The sequence below is a fragment of the Pinus tabuliformis genome, chromosome 4_2 (genome assembly GCF_031772625.1).
Source record: "Pinus tabuliformis cultivar Carrire ecotype Pingquan chromosome 4_2, CPIR1, whole genome shotgun sequence".
Lineage (NCBI taxonomy): Eukaryota > Viridiplantae > Streptophyta > Pinopsida > Pinales > Pinaceae > Pinus > Pinus tabuliformis.
The window spans coordinates 401,918,143-401,944,549 of record NC_142304.1 but is presented as its reverse complement, the minus strand read 5'-3'; the positions used below and the strand labels follow the sequence as shown (position 1 = coordinate 401,944,549).

The following is a 26,407-nucleotide window of genomic DNA, read 5'->3' as shown; positions in this document are numbered from 1 at the left end:
TTTTCTAATATTAAAATCACTTGTACTTTATAAAGTGACTTTATGTGTAAAATACGTAGTTCACTTTTCTAATATTAAAGTGAGTTGAGAAAATCACTTTATGAGAAAAATAAAAAAGGTATACAACTTGAAAAAGGTACTAGGAGGCTTTTAAGTAATGAGGCCAATGTGTGAGGGGGGTCATTTGGGAAAAGTGATCTCAACCACACATCTTGAGATTTGGAGATTAAATCTCAACCATTGAATCCTAGGATTAGGGATTCAATATTTTCTAAAAAACAAAAAGAAAAAAGGGAGGTTCATTCTTCACTTGACACTTGAGAGAGCAATAGGAGAGGAGAAAAGGAGAACTTCAAGGAGGGTTTTCAGCTAGAGAAAGGAGGCATGAGTTTCTAGGAGGAGGCTGCCATTAGAGGCATGATTTTTGAGAAGGAGACAGGCACAAAAATCAAGGGGATAGTCAGCACGGAATTTGAGAGAACAACAACACAGAAATCGATGGCAGAGGCACGAGTTTTGAGGTTGATGTGCGCAAATTTCAAAGATTGTTCCTCCATTGACTAGGCCTGAATTTCGAGGAAGAAATCTCAGGTTTATTGCTACAGGCAGCGCTGATTTTGAGGTGGTTTCCTAGCATGAAAATCAAGGGACGACAGTCACCTCCAATGCAGAAAACGAGGCACCTTTAGGCATGAATTTTGAGGCATTCACTACACAAAAATCGAGGCTGAGTTTGCACTGATTTCGAGGCAGATTCGGAACTGATATCGAAGCAAAACTTGTAGCCATGAAATTTGTAAAATCTGGAAATTATTTCAGTGGGCACAAATTTCTAGAAACTGAGTTTAATGCTTCCGCTGAAGGAGATAAGTACTGTGGTTAAATTTTTATGTACTTAGACTAATTTTCTTAACCAATAAAATCATTCTTTGAAGACCGGTTTTCCCCAAAACGCTGTGGGGTTTTTTCGGGGTCACCTTGATCAAAAATAAGTGTCTCTCATGCTTGAATTCTTGCCTAAATTTTGATTTAATTGCAATTTACTGCTGATAGGAAATGTGAAAAATATTAGAAGTACTCTTTGATTGTTTACAAATAATGCATTCTGAAATTTATATTAGAGTGACAAAACATGTGGGTTGTTGATTTGTGGTGGCATTGGATGTGCTCTAGACATGAAAATTGGTGGAGAGGCTAAGGCACATAAGATCTCCAAGACCCAAAAATGGTTTTGGGAAATTCCACCCGGTTGGAGAGATATTAAAATAATTAATATTTTTAATGAGTTCCTAAGTCTAAACTTAGGAAAATTAAAATATTAATGGGTATTAATATAAAACTGGGTGAAAATGTTCTAAATGACATGGATCAAGCTAAATCTAATCTTAGCCGTTGATTAGGGACTTAATCTCAGTCTTTGAAGAATCAACAGAAAAACTATAAGAGGAGGCTTGAGGATCAGTTGGAGATACACAAAGATTGATCAGTCAGTTCGATTTTTTGGAGTGGGGCTTGCTGAGAAAATTTGAACAAGTGATATGTTGCAGCGAGGGGCAGTGAATACATAGCAAAGAGGCAAGGATAGTCCCAGAGGGTCAGTGCAGAGACCGAAGAGGCTGACGCAAAGGCGGCTAGAGCTACGTAGAGGCAGCAGAAGCTACGCAGAGGCAGTAGAAGCTACGCAAAGGCAGTTGGGGACTGCGCAAAGGCTGAGGGGCCTGCATGGGTGACGCAGAGGGCCAGAGAACTAACGCAGAGAGCTAGAAGGCTGACGCAGGGGCTTCAAGAGTTGAACTGAAGCTAGCAGGGCTAACGCAGGGGCTTCAGGAGCTGAACTGAAGCTAGCAGGGCTAACGCAGAGCCAAGTGGAAGCACCGGAAGGATTTTCGTGGGGCAGACTAGCTGAATATCTATCTCCGAGAAGAGGTATTACTGCCGTGTAACAATCTCTATTGGGTGAGCCATTTCTGGCACCCTAGTTGTACTCAGAAGCTGCTTAATAATAAAACCCTTAGAACTGCTGCACCAGTTTTCCCGCATTGGGTTTTTTCGGGGACGATTGTCCAAAAATAACGGTGTCCCTTGTGTGTTTGTTTCAGTATTTCAGTGGCTGATCTGTATATGAGTTAAGGTTGCATCTGTGTTTATTTTCAGTATTTATATTCATAAATAACTTGTTAATATAATAAACAAGGAGGAGAATTTAAACCAGAAGATGCAGTAGGGATTTCTAACGTGTTAGACTTAGAAATTTCAACATGGGTTGGGTCAAATGAACACATGTAAAATGATTAACTGGGGTTAGGGTGCAGATCATTAATTTTCTACATGGTATCAAAACTTAGTTGAGCCAAGTTCAGGCTCAGATATTCATTTTCAGTTAGCTGATAAAGAGGGCACCAAGCTACCAAACTCTTCAAATAGTGAACCATACCTTTGAAACTTTGCCAGAAACCCAAAGAATTCAGCAATTTAGATGGAGATGGGTTCTAGCTTCCAAATTTGCTTCATTTGGTTGGTTGTGGGGTCATGGCTAATGAGTTGAGAGTAGAGGACAGATTGATGGGGGCTGAAAACTTTGGCGCATGGAAGGAGAGGACTATGCTTTTACTGGAGGAGGTGGGAATTTGGGATACTGTACAACCGCACACTGATCCAGCTCTATTTGTAGAGTTCACCAAGAAAAATGTGAAGGCCAAGAGGATCTTTCTAGATGTCATCAAGGATCCTTTGTTCCCTCATGTTCTAGGGATGAGATATGCATATCAGATGTGGGAGTCCTTGGTCTCTTTGCACCAGAGTTCTAATGAGAATAGGAAGATGGTGTTGAGACAAAAAATACGCAACACCAAGATGACCAAGACCGACAGTGTGACATCTTTCCTCACCAGAGTCTCGCAGGTGAAAGATGAGTTAGTTGTTATAGGAGAGACTATTCCAAAGGAGCAGTTGCTACAGGTTGCTTTAGAGGGGTTCACCGAGAAGTGGGATAGTTTTATCCACAACGTGCAGTGGCAGCAAGAGTGGTGGGGGAGGTGAAGAGGAGAAAGTTGCTCTTGCAGCAAAAGGCAAGAGGATAAAGAAGATCAAGAAGGGGTCTTCTAGTGGAGCAAGGCGGGATAAGGGGAAGTAGAAAGCTAAGGAGAAGGACATGAGCAAAGTGAAATGCTTTGCTTGTGGGAAGATGGGTCACTATGCAGTTCAGTGTCCCAACAAGAAGGGTAAGAAGAAACAAGGAGTTGCAGCTACAGCAGATGTGGATGAGTTTGCAGCTATGTTTGATTCAGAGTGTGCTTTGGTGGTGAGTTTAGCCACTCATGTCACATCTTCCTGTGCATGGTTCATAGATAGTGGAGCATCCTACCATATGACTGGAGTTAGAGAGCACTTCACGAGCCTTTTGGAGGATGAAATTGACTTGGAGGTTGTGCTTGGTGACAACTCCAAAGTCAAGGCAACAGGTATGGGGACAATATCATTTTAGAGGGAGTAATTACCTCCTCTGAAGGTGACAGATGTTCTTTATGTTCCAAGGTTGAAGAAGAGTTTGATATCAGTTTCCAGCTTGGAGGACAGGGGGTATGAGGTATTGTTCCGGAAGGGACAAGTGTTGTTGTATCCTAGAGGATCTAGTATCGAGTCTAGTCATGTGATTGGAGCTCGTAGTGGGAGACTATACAAACTCATGTTTCATCCTCTTCGCGTTATGGTGGCGTAGACCATTAGTAGTGATTTATGAGAGTTGTGGCACAGGAGGATGGCCCACTTGCACCATGGAGCTTTCAGGATGTTGATCCAGATGGTTATTGGGTTACCAAACTTCAGCACTGATCATCATGATGTGTGCAGGGGGTGTGCTTTGGGAAAGTACACTAACACCTTTCCAGATCAATGACAACAGAGTTGTAGGGGTCCTTGATTTGATTCATTCTGATGTATGTGGTCCTATGTCCCATGTCTCATTGAGCGAATATGAGTACTATGTGACTTTCATTGATGAACACTCCAGGAGGACCTGGATTTACTTTCTGAAGACCAAGGATGAGGTCTTTCGACAATTCCAAGAGTTTAAGGCTCTTGTGGAGAACCAGACAAGGAGGAAGATTAGGGTGTTGAGATCAATGTTTTAAAAACCAGAACCGGTGACCGGACTGGTCCACCTAATGAATCGAGTTTCGAATCGGAACCAATCGAACCAGGACTGGTCAAGTCTAAACGAACCGGTTTAAAAAAAATATACATTAAATAATTAATTTTTAATGAAAAAACTATTTTTAAGATTTAAAACCATGATTCCAAGCCAATAGAAACAAAATATGCAAGTTTTTCTCATCTCTATACCATGTAAAGGTGAATATATCAAAATGGCATCGAGTGCAATACATATCCGCAACAAAATACATAATCAATGAGGCTCTAAATGGCCTCTAGAGTTCGACAACAATGCTCTAAGTTATGGGGTCACTGAACTACTACAAGTCTACATATCAGTGATCAACAACATGATCACTCCTCATCATGATCAAACTCATCAACACTACTAGACAAGAGATCATCAACATGAGCTACATAAATAATATGCGTCTGAGTTTGAGGACTCCTAAAACTCCTCTACAACTTTAGTAGTAGTAGCAAAAATAGACATCAAAACTACAAATCATTGATCAACATGGTAACTCATGAAACTCATCATTTATTCAACACTACTAGAAATACATAAACATCATCAACAAGAGATACATGAACATCAGCTAGCCCAAAGTCTTCAGACTTGAATTGCTCAACCTTATAACATGATAGAAATTGAAAAGGTTTAACATGCCTAACCAATGATTTTGGTTTGAGTGAAGGGTTCATCTCCTCAACCTTATAATGTGGTTGAAAAAGATTAGCATGCCTAACCAGTGGTTTTCCTTTGAGTGAAGGGTGCATTCTTGTTAAGGCCATGGTAGAGGAGTTCAACAATCAATATGTCAATTTTAGGTATGTTCTATGCTTAGAGCAATTTATTTCAATTTTCACAGTTAGCTCAATACCTTTTCCAGATTAGCAATCACATCAGCATTAAAGTAAACTGCAGAGAGAACATAAACATAAATTGCAGAAGACAAGCCAAGACAAGAGGACACAAGATGTGGCGCTAGCCAGGGACAAACCCCAATGTGGGGAAACCCTTGATCAATTCTTCTTATATGTTCTTCAATAGTTCAGCACAGAGAGAGAGAGAGAGTACGTTTACATTTACAACAAAAGTCAACACTTTGACTTATCTAGATAAGAGCATAGATCATCTCTAAGAAGATGATACATGAGATCAGTTGAAGACATGCTACTTCAGCTGATTCTCCAAGGTGACTCCTTCACCTATTGTTGTGCTGCATTTCGTCATCATGCTGCAAGCCTGCACCTCACCGCGCTGCACCATGCTGCACCCATCATCACTATGCTGCATCTCATCACGCTTCATTAATCATGACTGTACTCATCACTTTATTGCATTATGTGCCATTGTTGCACCATGTTGCCATACTGACCTATGTGTTGGTTGCATCTTGCTTGCTTGTTGTCCCTTACTTGCTTGTTGTCCCTAGCATGCTTGTTGTCCTTAGCATGCTTGTTGTTGCATGCTAGCTGTAACATTGCATACTTGGTGTATTTGCTACTAAGAACCATACAATTGTCCCAATGTTAGTTATTTGTCCCTTGCATGCTGCTCTCCTTCAGAGACAGATGCTCTGGTTGTTCCGGCAGTTCCGGCAATTCCGGTTGTTCCCGGCAGTTCCGGCTTCTGCCCTCTGTGTTAGCTTTCCCACCTGTTTTGGCAATTCTCGGCAGTTTCGGCAATTCCGGCTATTCCCAGCAGTTCCGGCAATTTCGGCTATTCCCCGCAGTTCCGTCTTTTCCTGGCTTTTCCGACAATTCACGGCAATTCTCGGAAGTTCCGGCAGTTCCAGCTTTTCCAGGCAGTTCCGGCTTTTCCGGGAAGTTCCGGCTTTTCCGGGCAGTTCCCAGCAGTTCCGGCGATTGCCCTCTGGATTAGGGCAGCGTTATCCCTTAGGATCTCTCCTCCTACTACAACCCAAAGACAAGTAGAGAGGAAGAGATCCCAAGTGTGTTGAAATGACTTGAAGGCCACCTCTATTTATACTAAAATGGTGAGCACAAGTGGAGTTCATTTGGTTGCTGGTCGACCTTGACGAATTTTCCCATAACACAAATAAATTCATATCTCCATGAATACTTATCGGAATTGGATGATCTTTAGTTCAATCCTACACCTCTTGATGAGAGGGATCCAAGAAAAATATCAGCTTCCATTAATAAGATGAGCCACATGGAGTTTGGCCCTAGTTGCCAATTTTAACACTCTCTCTCAACTAGGGAGAACTCCATCCATTGATCCATATGTCCAACTGTACTATCTCTGCCATCAGTGTCCTGCACTGCTCTGCTCTGCTAAACCATGAAGAAGAAGAATTGATCGAGAATGTCTCATACCATTCTCTGCTGACCCGAAGTCAGTTTCATCTGAAGGGAGCGTGTCACATCACTCTCACTGGCCCGAATTCAGTTTTATTGATCCCAGATCAATATCACAAGAGAGTGTCTCAAACCACTCATACTGATCCCAGATCAGTTTCATTGATCCCAGATCAATGGAGGTCATCCTAGCATAGGGAGTACGTAGATACATCAATGTGTCCATCAATAGTACTACTATGGTCCCTAACCCCATTTCCCTGCTCATTGATCAGATGAGAGGTACTTCCCGTGAGTCCCAGACTGCATGGGTAGGATGCCTCGACAGGAGAACCAATCATCCTGTCCAGAGGAGAACGAATCATCCTGCCCCACAGTCGCCACGGGATAACTAATCATCCCGACCCACAAGAGAACTAATCATCCTATTTCACAGTTGCCACGGGAGAACTAATCATCCCGGCCCACAGGAGAACTAATCATCCTGTTTCACAGTTGCCATGGGAGAACTAATCATCCTGGCCCACAAGAGAACTAATCATCCTGTTCCACAGTCGCCACGGTGTATCACAGGGGAAGGTTTTACCTGTCATCTTGTACATAGCGCACCGCCAGGGGAAGGTGAGTCGCCCTGTGGTCGTATGTTGCTGCAGTAAGTACCCCAATTCCCCCAGAGCTCCCAGAGCTGAATGCATGCAACATGTAGGGCCCTTATAAGGTCTCTCAACGACTCCAAGTCATTCGAGAAAGTCACAGGTTTGACCTTTCCTCGGGGCTTTGACAAAATGTCTGCGACCTGTACATCAGTCTCAATGCGATGGAGCCTCGTCGCTCATCGACTTACCATATCCCAGATAAGGCAGTATCTAATGTTTATCTGCTGGAGCAATCATCGAATACAGGATTCCTCAATAATCAAATCCCACCTCTGGTTGTCACAGAGAATCACAGTGGTATTCATCATGTGTACAAACAACTCACTTAAGAGCTTCTGCAACCATGCAGCTTCACACGAGATCATACTTGTAGCTATGTATTCGGTCTCGGATGCTTATAGCAACTGACTTTTGCTTCCCGCTCATCCATGATATTGAAGCAGAATCCAAAGAGAACCAGCACTAAGAAGTGCTCTTGTGTTCCTCCACACTGCCTGCCCAGTCAGCATTCGAATAATCATGCAGTTTCATATTTCCGGCAGTGTATCTCAATCCATGAGAGATTGTGCCCCGAAGATATCTCAGAAGATTCTTGGCACCAATCCAATGAGGCTCAACCAAATATGAGCTCACCATGCTAACTGCAAAACATATGTCCGGACGGAAGTTCACCAAGAACATCAACGTGAATGAGTTTATCAAACTCAAAGGCATTTCCCAAATTTGGGCCAACATCACTACCATATAACTTTTGAAAGTTAAGATCCTCGAGGTAGTCACAGGCTTGCAGTTTATCATTCCACATCCGAAATCCAACTCCCTCTTACTTCTGCAAATGAGAGGGTCTGCACCTGTCAGAAATAGGTCGTCCTCATAAGGTGCCGATATGAGAGGTCTATCATCCACAACCTTCGGGTAATGGTTTGGATCGGTTTCACTCCTAGTGAGTCTCAGCTTCATCAGACAGTTATCAATCCTCTCATACTACGCCCGGGTGTTTTGCTTCAAGCCATAGAGGGCTTTCTTCCACCTGTATACATGAGATTCCCGATCATGAATCTCAAACTCCTCAGGTTGTTCCAAACCTGTGGACCTGTTGCATGAGGGGAATGGTCCCATTATAAGACTTTCCTTCGGTACATCTCAGACATGTACCTTCATGCTCTTCTTGAAGTCAGGCATCCCTATCACCATCTGACTCACATCGGGTAGGGCCCCAAAGGTAGACCTCCGGTGTTATAGATGCGATATGACAATTGACATGATCCCCAATGGACCATCCTACAACTTGATACAAATTGCCAACCCTGAACCCATGAGAAAAAGCATCTTTGAAAATTCTATTTTTTTTAACCATACCTTTCCATCTATGAATGCCACCCTGAAACCTTTGACTTCCATTTCCGAGATGGACACCAGGTTCTTCTTGTGATTAGGTACATAAAAGAGATTCTTGTAAATGAATAGAGTTACCCTCATTCAATTGAGGGGTAACATTCCCTACACCCTTTCCAGGATAGGTGGCATCGACTCCAAGTATAATCCCACGGTTGTTTTTGTCTCTACCAAATTCAAGAGAGCACCCTTCTATCCAATGAGGTGCCTTGAAGCACTGCGATCAATAAGCCAGATTCCCAAAGAATCTGAAGGAGAGGGTCAATACAAGATAACGCTTCTTTATCTTATCAAAAACAACATTTGATTCTTCATACCTGGGGTTCCTTGCTTTCTTTGAAGAGTCGGCCATTTCCTTGATGACCTGCATTACTTGATCATTGAAGATGTCCCTGGAATGATTGTTATCTTCATCAAGAGATGTGTCTCTGCCATTCAGACACTCCTTCGCATAATGGCCGAACTTATTGCAACCAAGGCATCTGCCTTTCCTTCCACCCTTAGATCCGGACTTCCCAATGAAGTGATCTTTAGGTAGGCCATCAGAAACTTCCGCTACGCCATTCTAATAATATTCTCTGCTTCGACTTCACCCTCGGTGAATTTGAAGAGGGATGAGGAATCCACTGATCCTTTTCCCAACTGTCTTCGGTGATTGCTCTTTCACTCTTGCTTGGGCATTGTCTTCACCTCAGCTCTGATTCCATATTAAGTTTAGTATGTTCTATGCTTAGAGCAGTTTATTTCAATTTTCAGAGTTAGCTCAATATCTTTTCCAGATTAGCAATCACATCAGCATTAAAGTAAACTACAGATAGAACATAAACATAAATCGCAGAAGACAAGCCAAGACAAGAGGACACAAGATGTGGCGCTAGCCAGGGACAAACCCCAATGTGGGGAAACCCTTGATCAATTCTTCTTATATGTTCTTCAATAGTTTAGCAAAGAGAGAGAGTACGTTTACAACAGAAGTCAACACTTTGACTTATCTAGATAAGAGCATAGATCATCTCTAAAAAGATGATACATGAGATCAGTTGAAGACATGCTGTTTCAACTGATTCTCCAAGGTGACTCCTTCACCTATCGTTGTGTTGCATTTCGTCATCAGTTGCACCTCACCGCGCTGCACCATGCTGCACCCATCATCACTATGCTGCATCTCATCACGCTTCATTAATCATGACTGTACACATCACTGTATTGCATTATGTGCCATTGCTACACCATGTTGCCATACTGACCTATGTGTTCATTGCATATTGCTTGCTTTTTGTCCCTTGCTTACTTGTTGTCCCTAGCATCCTTGTTGTCCTTAACATGCTTGTTGTTGCATGCTAGCTGTCCCTTGCATGCTAGCTGTAGCATTGCATGCTTGGTGTATTTGCTGCTAAGTACCATACAACTGTCCCAATGTTAGTTAGTTGTCCCTTGCATGCTGCTCTCCTTCAGAGACAGATGCTCTGGTTGTTCCAGCAGTTCCCAGCAGTTATGGCAAATCCAGTTGTTCCCGGCAGTTCTGGCAAATCCAGTTGTTCCCAGTAGTTCTGACAGTTCTGGTTGTTCCGGCAATTCCAGTTGTTCCCGGCAATTCCGGCTTCTGCCCTCTGCGTCAGCGTCAGCATTCCCGCCTGTTCCAGCAATTCCCAACAGTTATGGCAATTCTGGCAGTTCCGGCTTTTCCCGGCAGTTCCGATAGTTCCGCAATTCCGGCTATTCGTGGCAGTTCCTGATAGTTCTGGCCATTCCCGACAGTTTCGGCTTTTCCCGGCAGTTCCCAGCAATTCCGGCTATTCCCGGTAGTTACGACTACTGCCCTCTGGATTAGGGCAACGTTATCCCTTAGGATCTCTCCTCCTAAAACCCAAAGACAAGTAGAGAGGAAGAGATGCCAAGTGTGTTGAAATGACTTAAAGGCCACCTCTATTTATACTAAAACATTGAGCACAAGTGGGGTTTATTTGGTTGCTGGCCGACCTTGACGAATTTTCCCATAACACAAATAAATTCATATCTCCATGAATACTTATCGGAATCGGATTATCTTTAGATCAATCCTACACCTCTCGATGAGAGGGATCTAAGAAAAATATCAGCTTCCATTAATAAGATGACCCACATGGAGTTTGGCCCTAGTTGCCAATTTTAACATAGTACCACCAACATCAACAAAGTTCAACAATCAATGCCACTACAATCAAGGTTCTTAAAGGGCTTCAGGCTCTTGATCAAATGCCAATCTCATACCCTCACGCATGATAGAATCAAATGGAAACATTGTAAACCCCCAAACCATGAAATCCTAAAAACCATTAATTCTGCTGAATTTTGAGTGAAATCTAAAATTCTAGTTTCTCCATATGAAATCCAATGAGGTCGAAATCACTCTCAAACATCCTGAGTCATTTCATGGTAATGTTAAAAATTTAAGTAAAAGGATGAAAATGAAAATTAAAGGAAATGTCACTTTTACTTTAAGAATTTAACATTACCATTAATTACCAACATTGTTAGGGTTGAGATGTGTCAACAAAATGAGAGGGTAGGCATGTTTTTCTCGGAGGGACTATTTTTGGAGGAAAACAACCCCAAATTTCCCTCAAAACAGCTTCACAACTCATAAAAAAGCATTTTTTGGGGTTTATAGTTGCCCTGGAAATAAACCGGTCAGTTTAGGACAAAATCGGTCGGTTTGACCACAAACCAGCCGGTTTCGTCCTATACCGGCCGGTTAGGACCAGTTTGTCCACTTTTTTGGCGAAATGGAGAGTCAAACCGGGTTTTCCTACCGGTTTGACCCGGTGGGCTAGCTAACCAGCTGGTTTTTAAAACACTGGTTGAGATCAGACAATGGGGGTGAGTACACTTCCGCAAAGATGAAAGACTTTTGTGGGAGTGTCGGCATAAAGATGGAGCTCATTGTGCCTTATAACCCTCAACAAAATGGGGCAGCAGAGAGGAAGAACAGGACCATTGTGGGTGCAGCTAGAGTGATGCTGCATGATCAGAGTTTACCTTTCTTCTTGTGGGTCGAAACTGTTAACACTGTTGTTTATTTGCAGAACAGGAACCCACACAGAGTCTCGGGGCGCAAGATTCCTAAGAAGATATATATCGGCAAAAAGCCAGAAGTTGGGCACATCAGGATATTTGGGTTCCTTACATATTCACACATCCCTAAGGAGAAGAGGACGACGCTAGAACCCACAGCAGAGAAAGGCATACTAATGGGTTACAGTGAGACCAACAGAGCCTACCGCATATACCTTCTTGCATAGAGGAAGATTGTCTTGAGGCGGGATGTGAGATTTGAGGAGGAGAGGGCTTTGAGGAGGTCTTGGGAGATTGATCAAGTAAAGCAGCAAGCTCCTCAACAGGGGGTCACACCACAGGTTTCAGGAGCATCAGGTGGTACACCAGGATCAAGAGGTTCACCTTCTTTAGGGGTGACAGGTTCACAGAGCATAGCTTTGCCTGGTACCGGATCACCTGGTGCAAGTTCATCGGGCATAGTATCTCAGAGTTCAGGATCTCCTTTAGTTAGTTCAGAGCCTTCCTCACCAGCAGTAGAGGCACCAGATGAGGATTTTCCCATACCTCCATAGGAGACTACCACGAGGAAGAGGAAGGCAAGATGGCTTCAAGAGACCTTGAAGGAGGCTCAGGAGGCAGTGGGAAGACCCAAGTGGTCAGTGAGGGAGAGCAGACTGCCAGAGAGGTTGGTTGGCTTCGTGGCAGATGTTGTAGAGAGGAGGCCACTAGACAGCAGATTTGGAGAGATGACATGGTAGAGGAATATTCCTCTATCATGAAGAATGATGTATGGGAGTTAGTGCCACATCTTGATGGGAAGTCAGTTGTGACTTCCAAGTGGCTCTATAAGATCAAGCATGTTGCAAATGGCAGCGTTGAGAAGTTCAAAGCTCGATTTGTGGTGCGGGGGTTCTCACAGGTAGAGGGACTTGACTATGAGGAGACCTTTGCATCGGTTGCTCGTTATACTTTCATTAAAGCAATGATATCTATAGTAGCTTAGATGGGATGGAGGATTCACCAGATGGATGTGAAGACCGTCTTTCTCAATGGTGTTATACAGGAGGAGGTGTACATTGAGCAGCCTGAGGGTTTTGAGTTGCATGGGAGTGAGTCTCATGTGTGTAGGTTGAAGAAAACCTTGTACGGACTCAAGATGGCACCAAGGGCATGGTACGAGAGGATAAATGCCTACTTGCAGCAATTGGGTTTCCAGAAGAGTGATGCAGATCCGAACCTATACTTTATTTTGGTAGGTGACGATCCACTCATTCTGGTACTGTATGTGGATGACTTGTTTATTACAGGGGAGGACAGTCTCATCCAACATTGCAAGAGAGATCTTGCTTCAAAGTTTGATATGACTGATATGGGGTTGATGCATTACTTCTTGGGGATGGAGGTTTGGCAGGAGGATGGGCACATCTTTGTGGGCCAGGGCAGGTATGCAGGAGATATCTTGAGGAGATTTCATATGGATGGTTGCAGGCCTATGGCTACTCCTATGATCACCAACTGGAAGAAGTTGCATGATGTTGATTCCGAGTTGGTGGATCCCACCTTATATCGTCAGTTGATCAGTTCATTGATGTATCTGGTCAATACTAGACCGGATATTTGTTTTGCAGTCAATACATTGAGTCAGTTTATGATGGAACCCAAGAGAGTACACTGGGTGGCTGCAAAACATGTGTTGAGATACTTGCAGGGTACAGTGGATTATGGGTTGGACTATGTCAGATGTGATGGGGTCAGATTGATTGGTTGCACGGACTCAGATTGGGTTGGCAGTGTCAGTGACCGGAAGAGCACTTTCGGATGTTGTTTCTCATTGGGCTCGGCAATTGTGTCATGGTTCAGTGGGAAACAGAAGCCAACAGCATTGAGAATCACAAAGGCAGAGTACATGGCAGCTAGTCAGGCAGGATGCGAGGCATTATGGCTTCGCAAGATGCTTCATGGATTATTTGGTCAAATGCTGAGAGCAACTATGATTTACTAGGACAATTAGAGTTGTATTAAAATCGTTGAGAATCCAAAATTTCACAATCAGTAAAAGCATATAGAGATCAGATACCACTTCATCAAAAACTAGGTACAATGAGGGGCTGTGAAGCTTGAGTATATATCCATTGATGAGCATGTAGCAGACATTCTCACCAAGTCTTTGCCAAGAGGCAAGCATGTCTTTTTCAAAGACAAGATGGGAGTGGTGAGCAACACCTTCCTCAATAAGAGGGAGTGTTGAAAATAATACCAAGGAAAGGCGTTACCATGTATTTATCCCTTTTAGCCTAGTAGACACATTAATGACTTTTGTCTTGGTTACATTTATGAGTTATATTAATGTCATGGGGGGAAGAGATACTTAAAAGTGGTGTACCATATACATTTTCTAATATTAAGGTCACTTGTACTTTATAAAGTGACTTTAAGTGTAAAGTACATAGTTCACTTTTCTAATATTAAAGTGATTCCGAAAATCACTTTATGAGAAAAATAGAAAAGTTATACAACCTGAAAAAAGTACTAGGAGGCTTTTAAGTAATGAGACCAATGTGTGAAGGGGGTCATTTGGGAAAAGTGATCTCAACCACACATCTTGAGATTTGGAGATTAAATCTCAACCATTGAATCCTAGGGTTAGGGATTCAATCTTTTCTAAAAGACAAAAGGAGAAAAGGGAGGCTCATTCTTCACTTGACACTTGAGAGAGCAAGAGGAGAGGAGAAAAGGAGAACTTCAAGGAGGGTTTTCAGCAAGAGAAAGGAGGCACAAGTTTCTAGGAAGAGGCTGCCATTAGAGGCACAATTTTTTAGGAGACAGGCACAGAAATCGAGGGGACAGTCGGCGCGAAATTTGAGGGAACAGCAGCACAAAAATCGAAGGCAGAGGCATGAGTTTTGAGGCTGCTGTGCAAATTTTGAGGACTGTTCCTCCATTGATTGGGCCCGAATTTTGAGGCAGGAATCTCAGATTTGCTACTACAGGCAGCGCTGATTTCAAGGTGGTTTCATGGCACGAAAATCGAGGACAACAGTCACCTCCAGTGCAGAAAACAAGGCACCTTTAGGCACAAATTTCGAGGCATTCACTGCACAGAAATTGAGGCCAAGTTTGCACTGATTTTGAGGCAGATTCAGCACTGATATCAAGGGAGAATTTCTGGGCATGAAATTTGTAAAATCTGGAAATTATTTCAGTGGGCACAAATTTCCAGAAATTGAGTTTAATGCTTCAGCTAAAGGAGATAAGTACTGTGGTTAAATTTTTATGTACTTAGACTAATTTTCTCAAGCAACAAATCATCCTTTGAAGACCGGTTTTCCCCAAAAGGTTGTGGGGTTTTTCTGGGGTCACCTTGACCAAAAATAAGTGTCTCTCATGCTTGAATGCTTGCCTAAATTTTGATTTAATTACAGCTGATAGGAAATGTGAAAAATAGTATAAGTGTTCTTTGAATGTTTACAAATAATGCATTCTGAAATTTATATCAGCATGACAAAACATGTGGGTTGGGTCAAATGAACACATGCGAAATTGTAAACTGGGGTTAGGGTGCAGATCATTAATTTTCTACAAATAAATGATATATTTTTCAAAAGAAATTGTTGTGGGGTGGATCTTTGAAAGCCTTTCTATCAATTTCTATGTATTGACATGATTTATGTGTTTGGTTAGAGTATATTGTTAATAGCCTAACTACACCTCTTCATCACATGCAAGCCTTCTTATTCATTGGTCTCAATTCCATAACCCAATTGAATAGGCACTAATCTTGGTAAATTCCACCATCCGTTTTATTCGAAAATAAACATCAAAAGCAATTTTCTAGGGCTTCCCCGTTGTGCTGGAAAAAAAGCAGCCTAAAGCAAAAGGAAGCATTCTAAAAGCCTCAATATCATCTTCCGCAACTTTTAAATCATCTTGAAATCACCTCAAATGAAAAGCACCAGTTACAACTAATAACAGATTGAAATAACTTCTACACCCTAAATTGTTCAATTTTACTTCTAATGTAGTAGAGAACATCAACTTAGCATCAAAAAATATATATATATATATATTATAAACACGTTTATCTGCATTTTGAATTTTTCCTCCATATTTTGAATAACTTCTACTAGGCATATTATGGAGAATAGATTCTATTTCGGCATGTTCTCCTTGTATGTGGATGTTTATGAATGACTAAAACTCCCTTGTTAATTCATTTTGCTCTAAGAAACGTATTTTTTAGTTTCATGAAAAACTTCAAATGATCTCATAATCAGTTCCATTTTGACTGAAATTATAAGCAAACAGACTGAGGATTGAAATTCATAAATGGCAGGTTTGGAAATGGTCAAGCATAGTGAGAATATAGGTGTCTAATAAGCATGTAGTTACGCTGGGATCTAAGCTCCGCCAACCAAAATAGAAAAACCTATAGTCCATACATAATCTTTCATGTCATTCCTGGTTTGAACATGATTAAATTGCTACACATACAGCATGGAATGATAGAATATACCATATGATGTGACCACCATGGATAAAACAGGTGCCCGATGTGCTTGCCATGTAAGAGCTGCTTCAAAACCATCCTTGTCAATGCTCACATTTACTGTCCATGCTCTGACCTTGCCATCTCTGTGACCACTCCAAACTAATCTATTTGCAGTATCAGGGAATAAGCACATTGTGGGAGATGTTGAAATAGACTCGCAAAAAGGGGCTGTTTCTTCGTCTCCTCTTAACCGAGGACTGTGATCAGTACTAGTACAAGCATCGTCAATTTTCCAAACTCTGACTCCAGAATCTAACCCTGCCCACAGTTGGTTCCCTGTGCACACCACAGTCCGCATGCCCTGCTGTTCCTGTATTTCTCTCAGTGGACGAGGTCTTATCTCTAAAGAGGCCGGACTACCTGGTGGGATTGCTTGCCGGGCAGGCGTTTTGAAGATCCCATATCCTCCTCCTCCACCTACAAACTCCTCCAGCCTTGGGGAGTCAAACTTATTATCGCCCTGCTTAATTTTTGACAAATCAAAGTTTTTTCCCATGATAGATGAGAATTGAGTTTCTCCAGAGCATGTTGTGTTGCTTGACGACTGAAATTCGGAAGAAATAGGACTGCTATTGCTGATGGATGGAGGATTCTCAGTTGAGATATACGCACTGTACAGACTAGGGAAGGGGGTACGAGGTATCTCAAGATCCGCGGTGTTTTGACCAACATCAAATTCCTCGGAAACTGAATCCGGAAGACTCAGCGGCAGAAAATCCGATGATATATTCTCGCCTGTGGAATAGCGAACGTTATTTTCGTGCCCGTCTTCTAACTTGGAGGATTCAATCCATGACGAGAAAGAAAATTCTTCATCATTTTCAATGCCAAAAGCGGGTGAGCCCCTGTAAATATTGCTAGCCATATCTGAAACAACTAACCAATATCCTCTGTATTACCTTAATTGTGCGTGAGTTTCTCTGGCCGTCTCCCAAAACATGTCCCCCGACATTTAAAGTCCGGCCGCGATTCACCAACCGTGGACGGTGTACTGCAGTTCGTTTTCATTTTTGTTTTTACTTCTTCGCTTTTTTACTATTTGACTTCGGATCTATCACCCCGTTCGAAATGATTGTGTTCGCACGTCTAATTCAAACCGTCGGATAAACACACAAAAAATTAAACCTGTCAGCCTTTTCATCTCATTTTAATAATTTAAATAATAAAAAATTATATTTCAAAATTTAAATTCCGGTTCTTTCATTTAAAATAAATTAACCTTATTTATTTTAAAATAAATTAACCTTCGGCCTGGAGTATGCCGTAAAACTGCTTCTGCTTGGCTAAGAGCTCGTCTTCCTCGGACGTAAGGAAACAGGTTAACGGCCCAAGACACAGAGGCATCTGGCAAGAGTGAAAGCCTGCTCCCTTACGGACCACCAGCGGGTTATTACAGGTGGCGTGGTTTTCCTTGATAACAGTGATGAGTCAAACCAACATTCGCGGATAGCAGCCAGAGATGGCTGTCCTCACTGTTGGTTTGACACCTGAGTTTGATAGGTTTTGCCACCTTCGGAAAAAAAAAAAAAAAATTAACTTTAATTTATTGTTTTAATTATTAAATATGTTATTCACAATATTTATATATTATTTTAGTATAAACATATTTACGAATATTTATATTATACTATACTATGTAATAAAGCATCTCATTATTAGCAACGATAGATTTTAAAACACTATGCCAACGACACAAATACACCTTGTTATGTAAGTTATAGTAAATGTTACATATCAAAGAATATTTACTATTAAAAAAAATTATAAAACATATACATTGTCTTTAAAGTTTTTGAAACCTTGAGAATTATTTTGAAAAGATAATAATTATAATATTAAAAAAAATATTATTTTGAAAATAAATATACTTTTGGGCTATATTTAATATATATATATATATTAAAATGGGTTTATATATATAATTATAATTTTTCATAAATTAAAATGGGTAAAAATGTGTATTAAAATAAATGAAATTTTAAATATATATGAAAAAAATTGAATATATATATGATTTTTCAAATTAAATTTGTATTAAGTATAATTGGCAAAAAAATATATATATAAACATAATTTAAAAAAACAAAAAAAAGTAATAATTTTAATTAAAATTATAAATTGAAGGCAAAAAGATGCTCAGTCTTGGTTCAGATATTGGGGGATTAAGGAGGAGATCACCATGGGAAGCAAGGATAGTGTCAAAGATGCTATTACCTCCAATTTTAAGGACAAGTTGTGGGATTATAAAGAGCTTAAGGGTAAAAGGAAGCTAAGATACTACAAGGAGGTGATCAATCATACTATAAGGAGGTGATCAACCCCACCCTTGATAACCAGAATTATCTCTTTGTGTTAACCAGCTCTAATAAAAAAATGAACATCGATACGATAAGAATTAATTCTCATGAACCTGTGAAAGCGGGTGGTGGTTGTTGGCATTATGATACAAGTGTTGTCCTTGATGGCAACTCACTCAGAAGCAGGTACAAGTGATGGCAACTTAATCAGAGGACAGATCTTAGTACAGCAGGACAAGAAAGAGATATACGCAGGTTCATTAAGGAAAATCAGCGTATACACGCAGGATGGCTTCAGTAAAAGCGCGTACATGTGAAAACGTACCTTTGGTCCGTGGCGGTTAGTCCTTGGAAGTTGTGCCTATGGTTTTGGACCATGGTGTCTCGACAGACGTGTCGATCCCTAGTTTTGAAGTTGATGGTATTGTGTTACTATGGTTTTGGACCGTGGTATTGTGAAGGGCCTAAGGCTATATAAGGAGAAGATCATTAGGCAAAGTGGGCAAGCAATGTGTGTCTGACGAAGTGAGAAGATCTGGTATTGCTGGTTATCTGTTCGGGACGCTTGGCAAGGGTCGGATCTAACAGCGAAGGTATAAGTAATTATTTCTAGATCTGCACGCGGGTTGCCTTTGGAGAAAGTGCGTATACACGCGGTTTTGGTATAGCGAAGTAGCGTATGCATAATAAGATTTGATATTTCAGGTTGCTGTTGATTCTGGTGGTTGTTGCAGAGTTCTGGGCTCTGGTTTGTGTTCTGTGTTCTTGATGACAGGGTTTCAGTGATTCAGTATTGGGTGATTTAGAGAATTATGATGCAAGTATAAGTTGATGATTGTATTGAAGCAGTGTTTGTTTTGTACTCATGGATCCAGTCTGAAAATTGATGAAACGTGGTCCCTGAAGGAAAGAAGGTTGTAGCCTTCTGTAGGGTCAGCACCTACGTACTAGTAAATGGATCGGCTAGTACAAGAGCTGAGGGGGTTGTAGCTCCCTTCCAGAAGTAGCTGGAAAACGAGAGAGGGTTGTAACCCTCTGCAGGTCGTAGCCTGCGTACTGGTAAAGGACTGCACCAGTACATTGTAAAAGAAGTTTCTTATTAAAGAAGAAAGAGACGAATTGCAGCAGGTGGTTTTCACCCACATTGGGTTTCCACCTTATATCATGGTGTTCATGTGTGTGGCTTTTATGTGATGATCTGTTCTGTTATACTGCACCTGTTTACTGTCAATGTGGTTAATAATGTTCTGATGCATTTACTGAAGATAAGCTAACTGAATCATAAGATTTCTGGATATACGCTAGTTGCTTTAGACACAGTAGCGTGTACACGCGGGTTCACTTAACTGAAGTAGCGTATATGTTTCTGAGCATGAAATTTGAAAAGTTTTATTGATCTGATAATACTGATTCACCCCCCCCCCCCCTCTCAGTATTATTTCCAACAATTGGTATCAGAGCAGGTCCTTCAGAGGAAGCTTGATCGCTTGAAGGAAAAGATCCATCAGAATGGCTAATCCAGAAAGAGAGGCACACATCAGGCCACCAGTCTTTGACGGGAACAATTTTACCCACTGGAAGATAAGAACCACTGCATATCTACAATCACTTGGAGCAGAAGTTTGGGGAATCGTAGAAGGAGGATACAAATTCCCATCAGCAACTCCTACAGATCCAGCAGAGAAAAAGCAATATGAGCTCAATGCCAAAGATGTTACTGTCCTATTGAGTAGTTTGACACAATCAGAATTTATGAAGATCATGCATTTCAAATCAGCTAAGGAAATATGGGACAAAATCGTTACAAGCTACGAAGGAGATGATCAGGTAAAAAGAGCAAAGCTTCAAACTCTCAGAATCCGGTATGAAAATCTTAAGATGCATAGTAATGAAAGCATAGCTAATTATTTCCTGCGTATGGATGAGATTGTAAATTGTATGAGGGATCTGGGTGAAGAATTTAAGGAAGTTGTCTTAGTTGAAAAGGTTTTGAGATCTCTGTCTGCTAAATTTGATTCTAAAGTATCTGCCATAGAAGAAAAGGAGAATGTGCAGAAAATCACCATGTCACAGCTTCACGGGATCTTAACTGCTTTTGAAATGCGACAAGAGGTACCATCAGAAGCCGCATTCGAAGCGTCAGAGGAAGAAGATGAGGTAAATTTTGTCAAGAATCTTGAACGGGGAACTGGACGGTTCAAAGGTAAGCTACCTTTCAAATGTTTTCTATGTGGTAGAGTTGGTCACTATGCTGCTAGATGCCCTCATAACAAAGGAAAGATATCTGAAGAAGATGGTAGAAGCCATTATACCCATATTAAAAGTTCATTCAATGATAGTGAAGATATTAGAAGTCTCATGGCACATGAAAATAAGAATGCTTCATCCAATAATAGTGAAGATATTAGAAGTCTCATGGCACATGAAAAGAAGAATGCAGAAACTGAAGAAGTTACCAAATTAAATGAACAATTGGAGTCAGAAACCAGGGTAAGAGAGCAATTGCAGGATATAGTAAAGGAGCAGAGCATAACAATTCAGAGACTTGAATCAAAGATCCTCTCTCTAAAAGAAGATCTTAAAAAATCAAGAGAACAGAACAGAGAAGCTCTTGAAGATCAAGAACATGAAGTGATCAAGCTAAAGCAACAAGTGGAAGAAGGAAGAAAAGCTGAAGAAGACCTAAGGAATCAGTATCTGGAAAAGGAAGAACAACATCAAGTTGAGGTAAATATATTGAAAGGTAAACTAGAAGAAAAGGATAAGCTTTTACGATTTCAAGATAGTACTAAAGTCTTGGATGATATTCTTAATAGTCAAAGGTCTCCTGCTATCAAAACTGGTCTTGGTTTTCATGAATATGTTGAAGGTGAATCTAGTTCACAAGGTGAGGCAAGAAACCCTAATGAGAAATCTGAAATGCTCAACAAGGAACAACCAAGGAAAGAAATTCCTCAAGGAAGATCCTTTACTCCTAACTATGGACGTGATAGACGATTATTTCCTCCACTGAATAATGTTGAATGTTATGTATGTCATAATCTTGGACATGTTGCAGCCAGATGTAGAAGTAGAATGGTTCAAGACCATTACAAAAGATCATCGCATCCCAGGTATTTCAGAGGATATTGCTTTGCCTGCAATACATATGGACACAAAGCAATTGATTGCGATAAAAGGAACATGAAATATGTAAGATGTTATACATGCAACAAATATGGGCATAAAGCAAGGGAATGCAGGAGCAGATTTCAAAATTCAAAACAAGAGGACCATACATCATCACAGTTCCAAGAATTGAAGAAGACAGAGACAGAAAGGTGTGGCATAACTCAGTCAGCTGACATAACAGACACAGGGGAATCTGAAAGTGATGAATTTCAGTATTCCATCTTGCATACGCTGATATAATGAAGACAAGTCACGTATATACGTGAGTTACAGGCTGCAAAGTCGCGTATATGTAGAAAGGGCAGCAGAACAGACCCAGGAAATGGTTCAGTCATGGTTGGCTCAGGCTCAGGGGGAGCATAAAGGGCAGCAGAACAGACTCAGGAAATGGTTCAGTCATGGTTGGCTCACGCTCAGGGGGAGCTTATACTTCAAATAATTCATTGTTGGCATTATGGTTAGAAGTTGCTGATGAAACTAAATGATACATCTTGTTGTTTGATCAAAGGAATGGTATTGCAGGCTTATGCGTATGGTACAGATCATATATGCTATTGCTGGTCTTAGAACCTACATCTGCTCAGGGGGAGCATGGATGGATTGATACAACTTGGCATATACAAAGGGGAGCCAAATCAGAAACTTCAGCATGTACTCAGGGGGAGTATGGACAGCAGAAGGTATACCAAAGAAGAGAATATCTTGGTCCGCCCTTTGCCCTTGATGTCAAAGGGGGAGAGTGACTTGGTGTGGTGGTTGCCATCAAGTCCAAAGGGGGAGATTGTTGGCATTATGATACAAGTGTTGTCCTTGATGGCAACTCACTCAGAAGCAGGTACAAGTGATGGCAACTTAATCAGAGGACAGATCTTAGTACAGCAGGACAAGAAAGAGATATACGCAGGTTCATTAAGGAAAATCAGCGTATACACGCAGGATGGCTTCAGTAAAAGCGCGTACATGTGAAAACGTACCTTTGGTCCGTGGCGGTTAGTCCTTGGAAGTTGTGCCTATGGTTTTGGACCATGGTGTCTCGACAGACGTGTCGATCCCTAGTTTTGAAGTTGATGGTATTGTGTTACTATGGTTTTGGACCGTGGTATTGTGAAGGGCCTAAGGCTATATAAGGAGAAGATCATTAGGCAAAGTGGGCAAGCAATGTGTGTCTGACGAAGTGAGAAGATCTGGTATTGCTGGTTATCTGTTCGGGACGCTTGGCAAGGGTCGGATCTGACAGCGAAGGTATAAGTAATTATTTCTAGATCTGCACGCAGGTTGCCTTTGGAGAAAGTGCGTATACACGCGGTTTTGGTATAGCGAAGTAGCGTATGCATAATAAGATTTGATATTTCAGGTTGCTGTTGATTCTGGTGGTTGTTGCAGAGTTCTGGGCTCTGGTTTGTGTTCTGTGTTCTTGATGACAGGGTTTCAGTGATTCAGTATTGGGTGATTTAGAGAATTATGATGCAAGTATAAGTTGATGATTGTATTGAAGCAGTGTTTGTTTTGTACTCATGGATCCAGTCTGAAAATTGATGAAACGTGGTCCCTGAAGGAAAGAAGGTTGTAGCCTTCTGTAGGGTCAGCACCTACGTATTAGTAAATGGATCGGCTAGTACAAGAGCTGAGGGGGTTGTAGCTCCATTCCAGAAGTAGCTGGAAAACGAGAGAGGGTTGTAACCCTCTGCAGGTCGTAGCCTGCGTACTGGTAAAGGACTGCACCAGTACATTGTAAAAGAAGTTTCTTATTAAAGAAGAAAGAGACGAATTGCAGCAGGTGGTTTTCACCCACATTGGGTTTCCACCTTATATCATGGTGTTCATGTGTGTGGCTTTTATGTGATGATCTGTTCTGTTATACTGCACCTGTTTACTGTCAATGTGGTTAATAATGTTCTGATGCATTTATTGAAGATAAGCTAACTGAATCATAAGATTTCTGGATATACGCTAGTTGCTTTAGACACAGTAGCGTGTACACGCGGGTTCTCTTAACTGAAGTAGCGTATATGTTTCTGAGCATGAAATTTGAAAAGTTTTATTGATCTGATAATACTGATTCACCCTCCCCCCCCCCCCCCCCCCTCTCTCAGTATTATTTCCAACAGTGGTCTACTCGAAGACACTCTGGGAAGATAAAATCTGTCAGATTTGAGATACTAAGAAGGTGCAAAATGAAAAGCACTTCATTTTAGACTGCCCAACTCGTACTCACATCTGCTCTCAATTCCCTAACATCTTCCACACTTCCAATCTTCTTGACTTATTAAGTCAACCCAACTATAATGATCTTGGAGCACTTCTTTCCCTTCTCTTTGATCATAGAAATAAGATTTTGAAGAATCACAATTAAATTCTTTTTTTTTTTCTTTTCTTGAAGTTTGATAGGCCGCATTGGTTTTAGTAGACATTAATCATCATCATCATCATAATTTTTCAAATAAAATTTTTAGATTAAATTTGTATTACGTATAATTTGCAAATAATATAAACATAATTTAAAAATAATAATAATAATAATCTAAAATATATAAATATAATTAAAAAAATAATAGATCTCTAAGGGCAATTCACCTTTTATGAAATATTTTGTAAACTATGAAATTCAAAGTTTAAATCTTATAAATCAAATCAATCAAAAAATTTGTTTATGCATAATAGATTTTTAAAACATTATTAAAATTAAAATTTTTTAGATTTAAAAAATAAAACATATCTTTATTAAAGTTTAAAAAGATATAAAGATTATTTAAAAAACATTCATTAAAGAAAATACATTCTTTCCCATAAAATTTTATTCTTTCAAATTTATAAAAAATAATAAAAACATTGTTAAATTAAATACAATTTTATTTTAGATTTATCAAATATTTTGAAATTTTATTCTTTCAAATTTAAAAAAAAAAAAAGAATGAAAAAAAAAATAATAGAAACATTGTTAAATTAATATACAAATTTATTTTATATTTATAAAATATTATCTTATTTTTTTTTTTTTTTCAAATTTATAAAAAATAATAAACCAAAAATAATAAAAGCATTGTTAAATTAATATGCAATTTTATTTTAGATTTATAAAATATTTTGAAATTTTATTCTTTCAAATTTATAAAAAAATAATAGAAACATTGTTAAATTAATATACACATTATGTTTAATATTAACATATTAAGAAAAAAATATTATTAATATTATTAATCTAAATTTTAATTTTAATATTAATTTTAAGCTTAAATTTAATTTTAATCTTAACTTTAACCTTAATCTTAATCTTAAACTTAAGCTTAAATTTAATCTTAATTTTAATCTTAACCTTAACCTTAACCTTAACCTTAACCTTAACCTTAACTTGAATCTTAATTTTAATACTTACTTTATATTTATAATTTTTATTTTCAAAAAATTTATGGTTTAAAATACACCAGTACATAAAATTATATATTAATAACAAAAACACTAAAATAAAATTATATTATTGTATATCAATAATAAAATTACTAAAATGAAGTTATACTAATGAAATAATATGAAAATTTTAATTTAAATAAAAATATATGCTTAGTATTTTTCAAATTCATTATAAAATCATATATGGAGTCAATCTCTCGATGAAGCGAATTACTCGCATCAGCCCTTCATAGTGAAACAAATACCAATGGCGATACTCAACCGCCTGACCAAACATATCATTCGGCTGAATGAGAGTACTTAGGGCCAAGGTTTCGGTAAATATTTTAACGTGGTTATAATGATGATTGTGATGGTTAATGTTTATTGGGATTAAATTTTGGTCTATCAGATGTAAAGAAATGAATTATTTAATTTGATTTAAGATTCTATTTCTATGCTCAAAAAATTTGGAGAGAAGCTTTCCATGCTTACTATAATTTTGACATCGTAAAAGGCTAGGAAGGTCATTTTGAAACTGAGATCTAATGTGGTTGTAGGCAGGCCACTCTAAGAGGAATTGATTTTCATCCTCGATGTTCGTATTTCACAGAGATAGAGGAACCTTTCCATCCATGGTGTTTTAGGAACTGCCCAACTACCCATTTCACTATGAAGCTCATGAGAGTTCGTTCTCCACTGTTGTCTATGTAGTCTTTTTTTTCTTGTTTTATATTATCAAATTAGTAAATTACGAATAATAAAAATAATTTAAATTTTTAAATTTAGGTTATGGGTTTGGTTTTCTGGTGAAAAATCAATAAAGATTATTTTGTTTTTTGAATTAATATAATATTTTTTATTTTAAAATAAAAAACAACGATAATAATGAAAAAAAATATTATAATTATAAAAAAATTAATTCAATCTATTTTTGGTTTATTTCTATTTAATTTTTGAATAAATAAATATTTTTAATATAGTTATTGAAATAGTTTATTTTAATATTGATATTGGTGGTGAATAACATAACTTTATATAAAGTATATTTAATATAGTTATTAAAATCTTTTATTTTAACGTGGATATGAGTGGATGAATAAAGAAATATTTTTAATATAGTTATTGAACTAGTTTATTTTAATATTAATATTGAGGGTGGATAACATAATTTCATAGAGAGTATTTTAATATAGTTATTGAAATTTTTTATTTTATAAAAAATTATTTAAAAATAAATAAAAATAATATTTATAAATTTTAGATATTATAATTTTTTATTTTTTATTTTATAAATTTTATTTTTACAAATACGAAAATATTAAAAAAATAATATTGTAAAATTTATTTGTGTATATTGTAAACTTTTTTAATAAAAATATATTAATTTTAAGATAAATTTCCCGCATAAAATGTTAGTAACCAGTTCTATAATA

General features: G+C 39.1%; 1 protein-coding gene across 3 annotated transcripts in view; it reads right to left on the bottom strand.

The window, feature by feature from the left end:
* Positions 1-17,073, bottom strand: part of LOC149169652 (type II inositol polyphosphate 5-phosphatase 15-like) — a 153,426-nt gene extending 136,353 nt beyond the window's left edge. For 2 of the 3 annotated variants that reach the window (XM_089428757.1, XM_089428758.1), the window contains exon 1: positions 16,081-17,072. In XM_089428757.1, coding sequence (XP_089284883.1) covers positions 16,081-16,981 — 901 coding nt within the window. In that variant the 5' untranslated portion in view covers positions 16,982-17,072. Of the gene's footprint in view, positions 1-16,080 lie in introns of all 3 variants that reach the window. The other variant, XM_089428759.1, reaches the window with a different exon arrangement.
* Between the last annotated feature and the right edge of the window lie 9,334 nt (positions 17,074-26,407).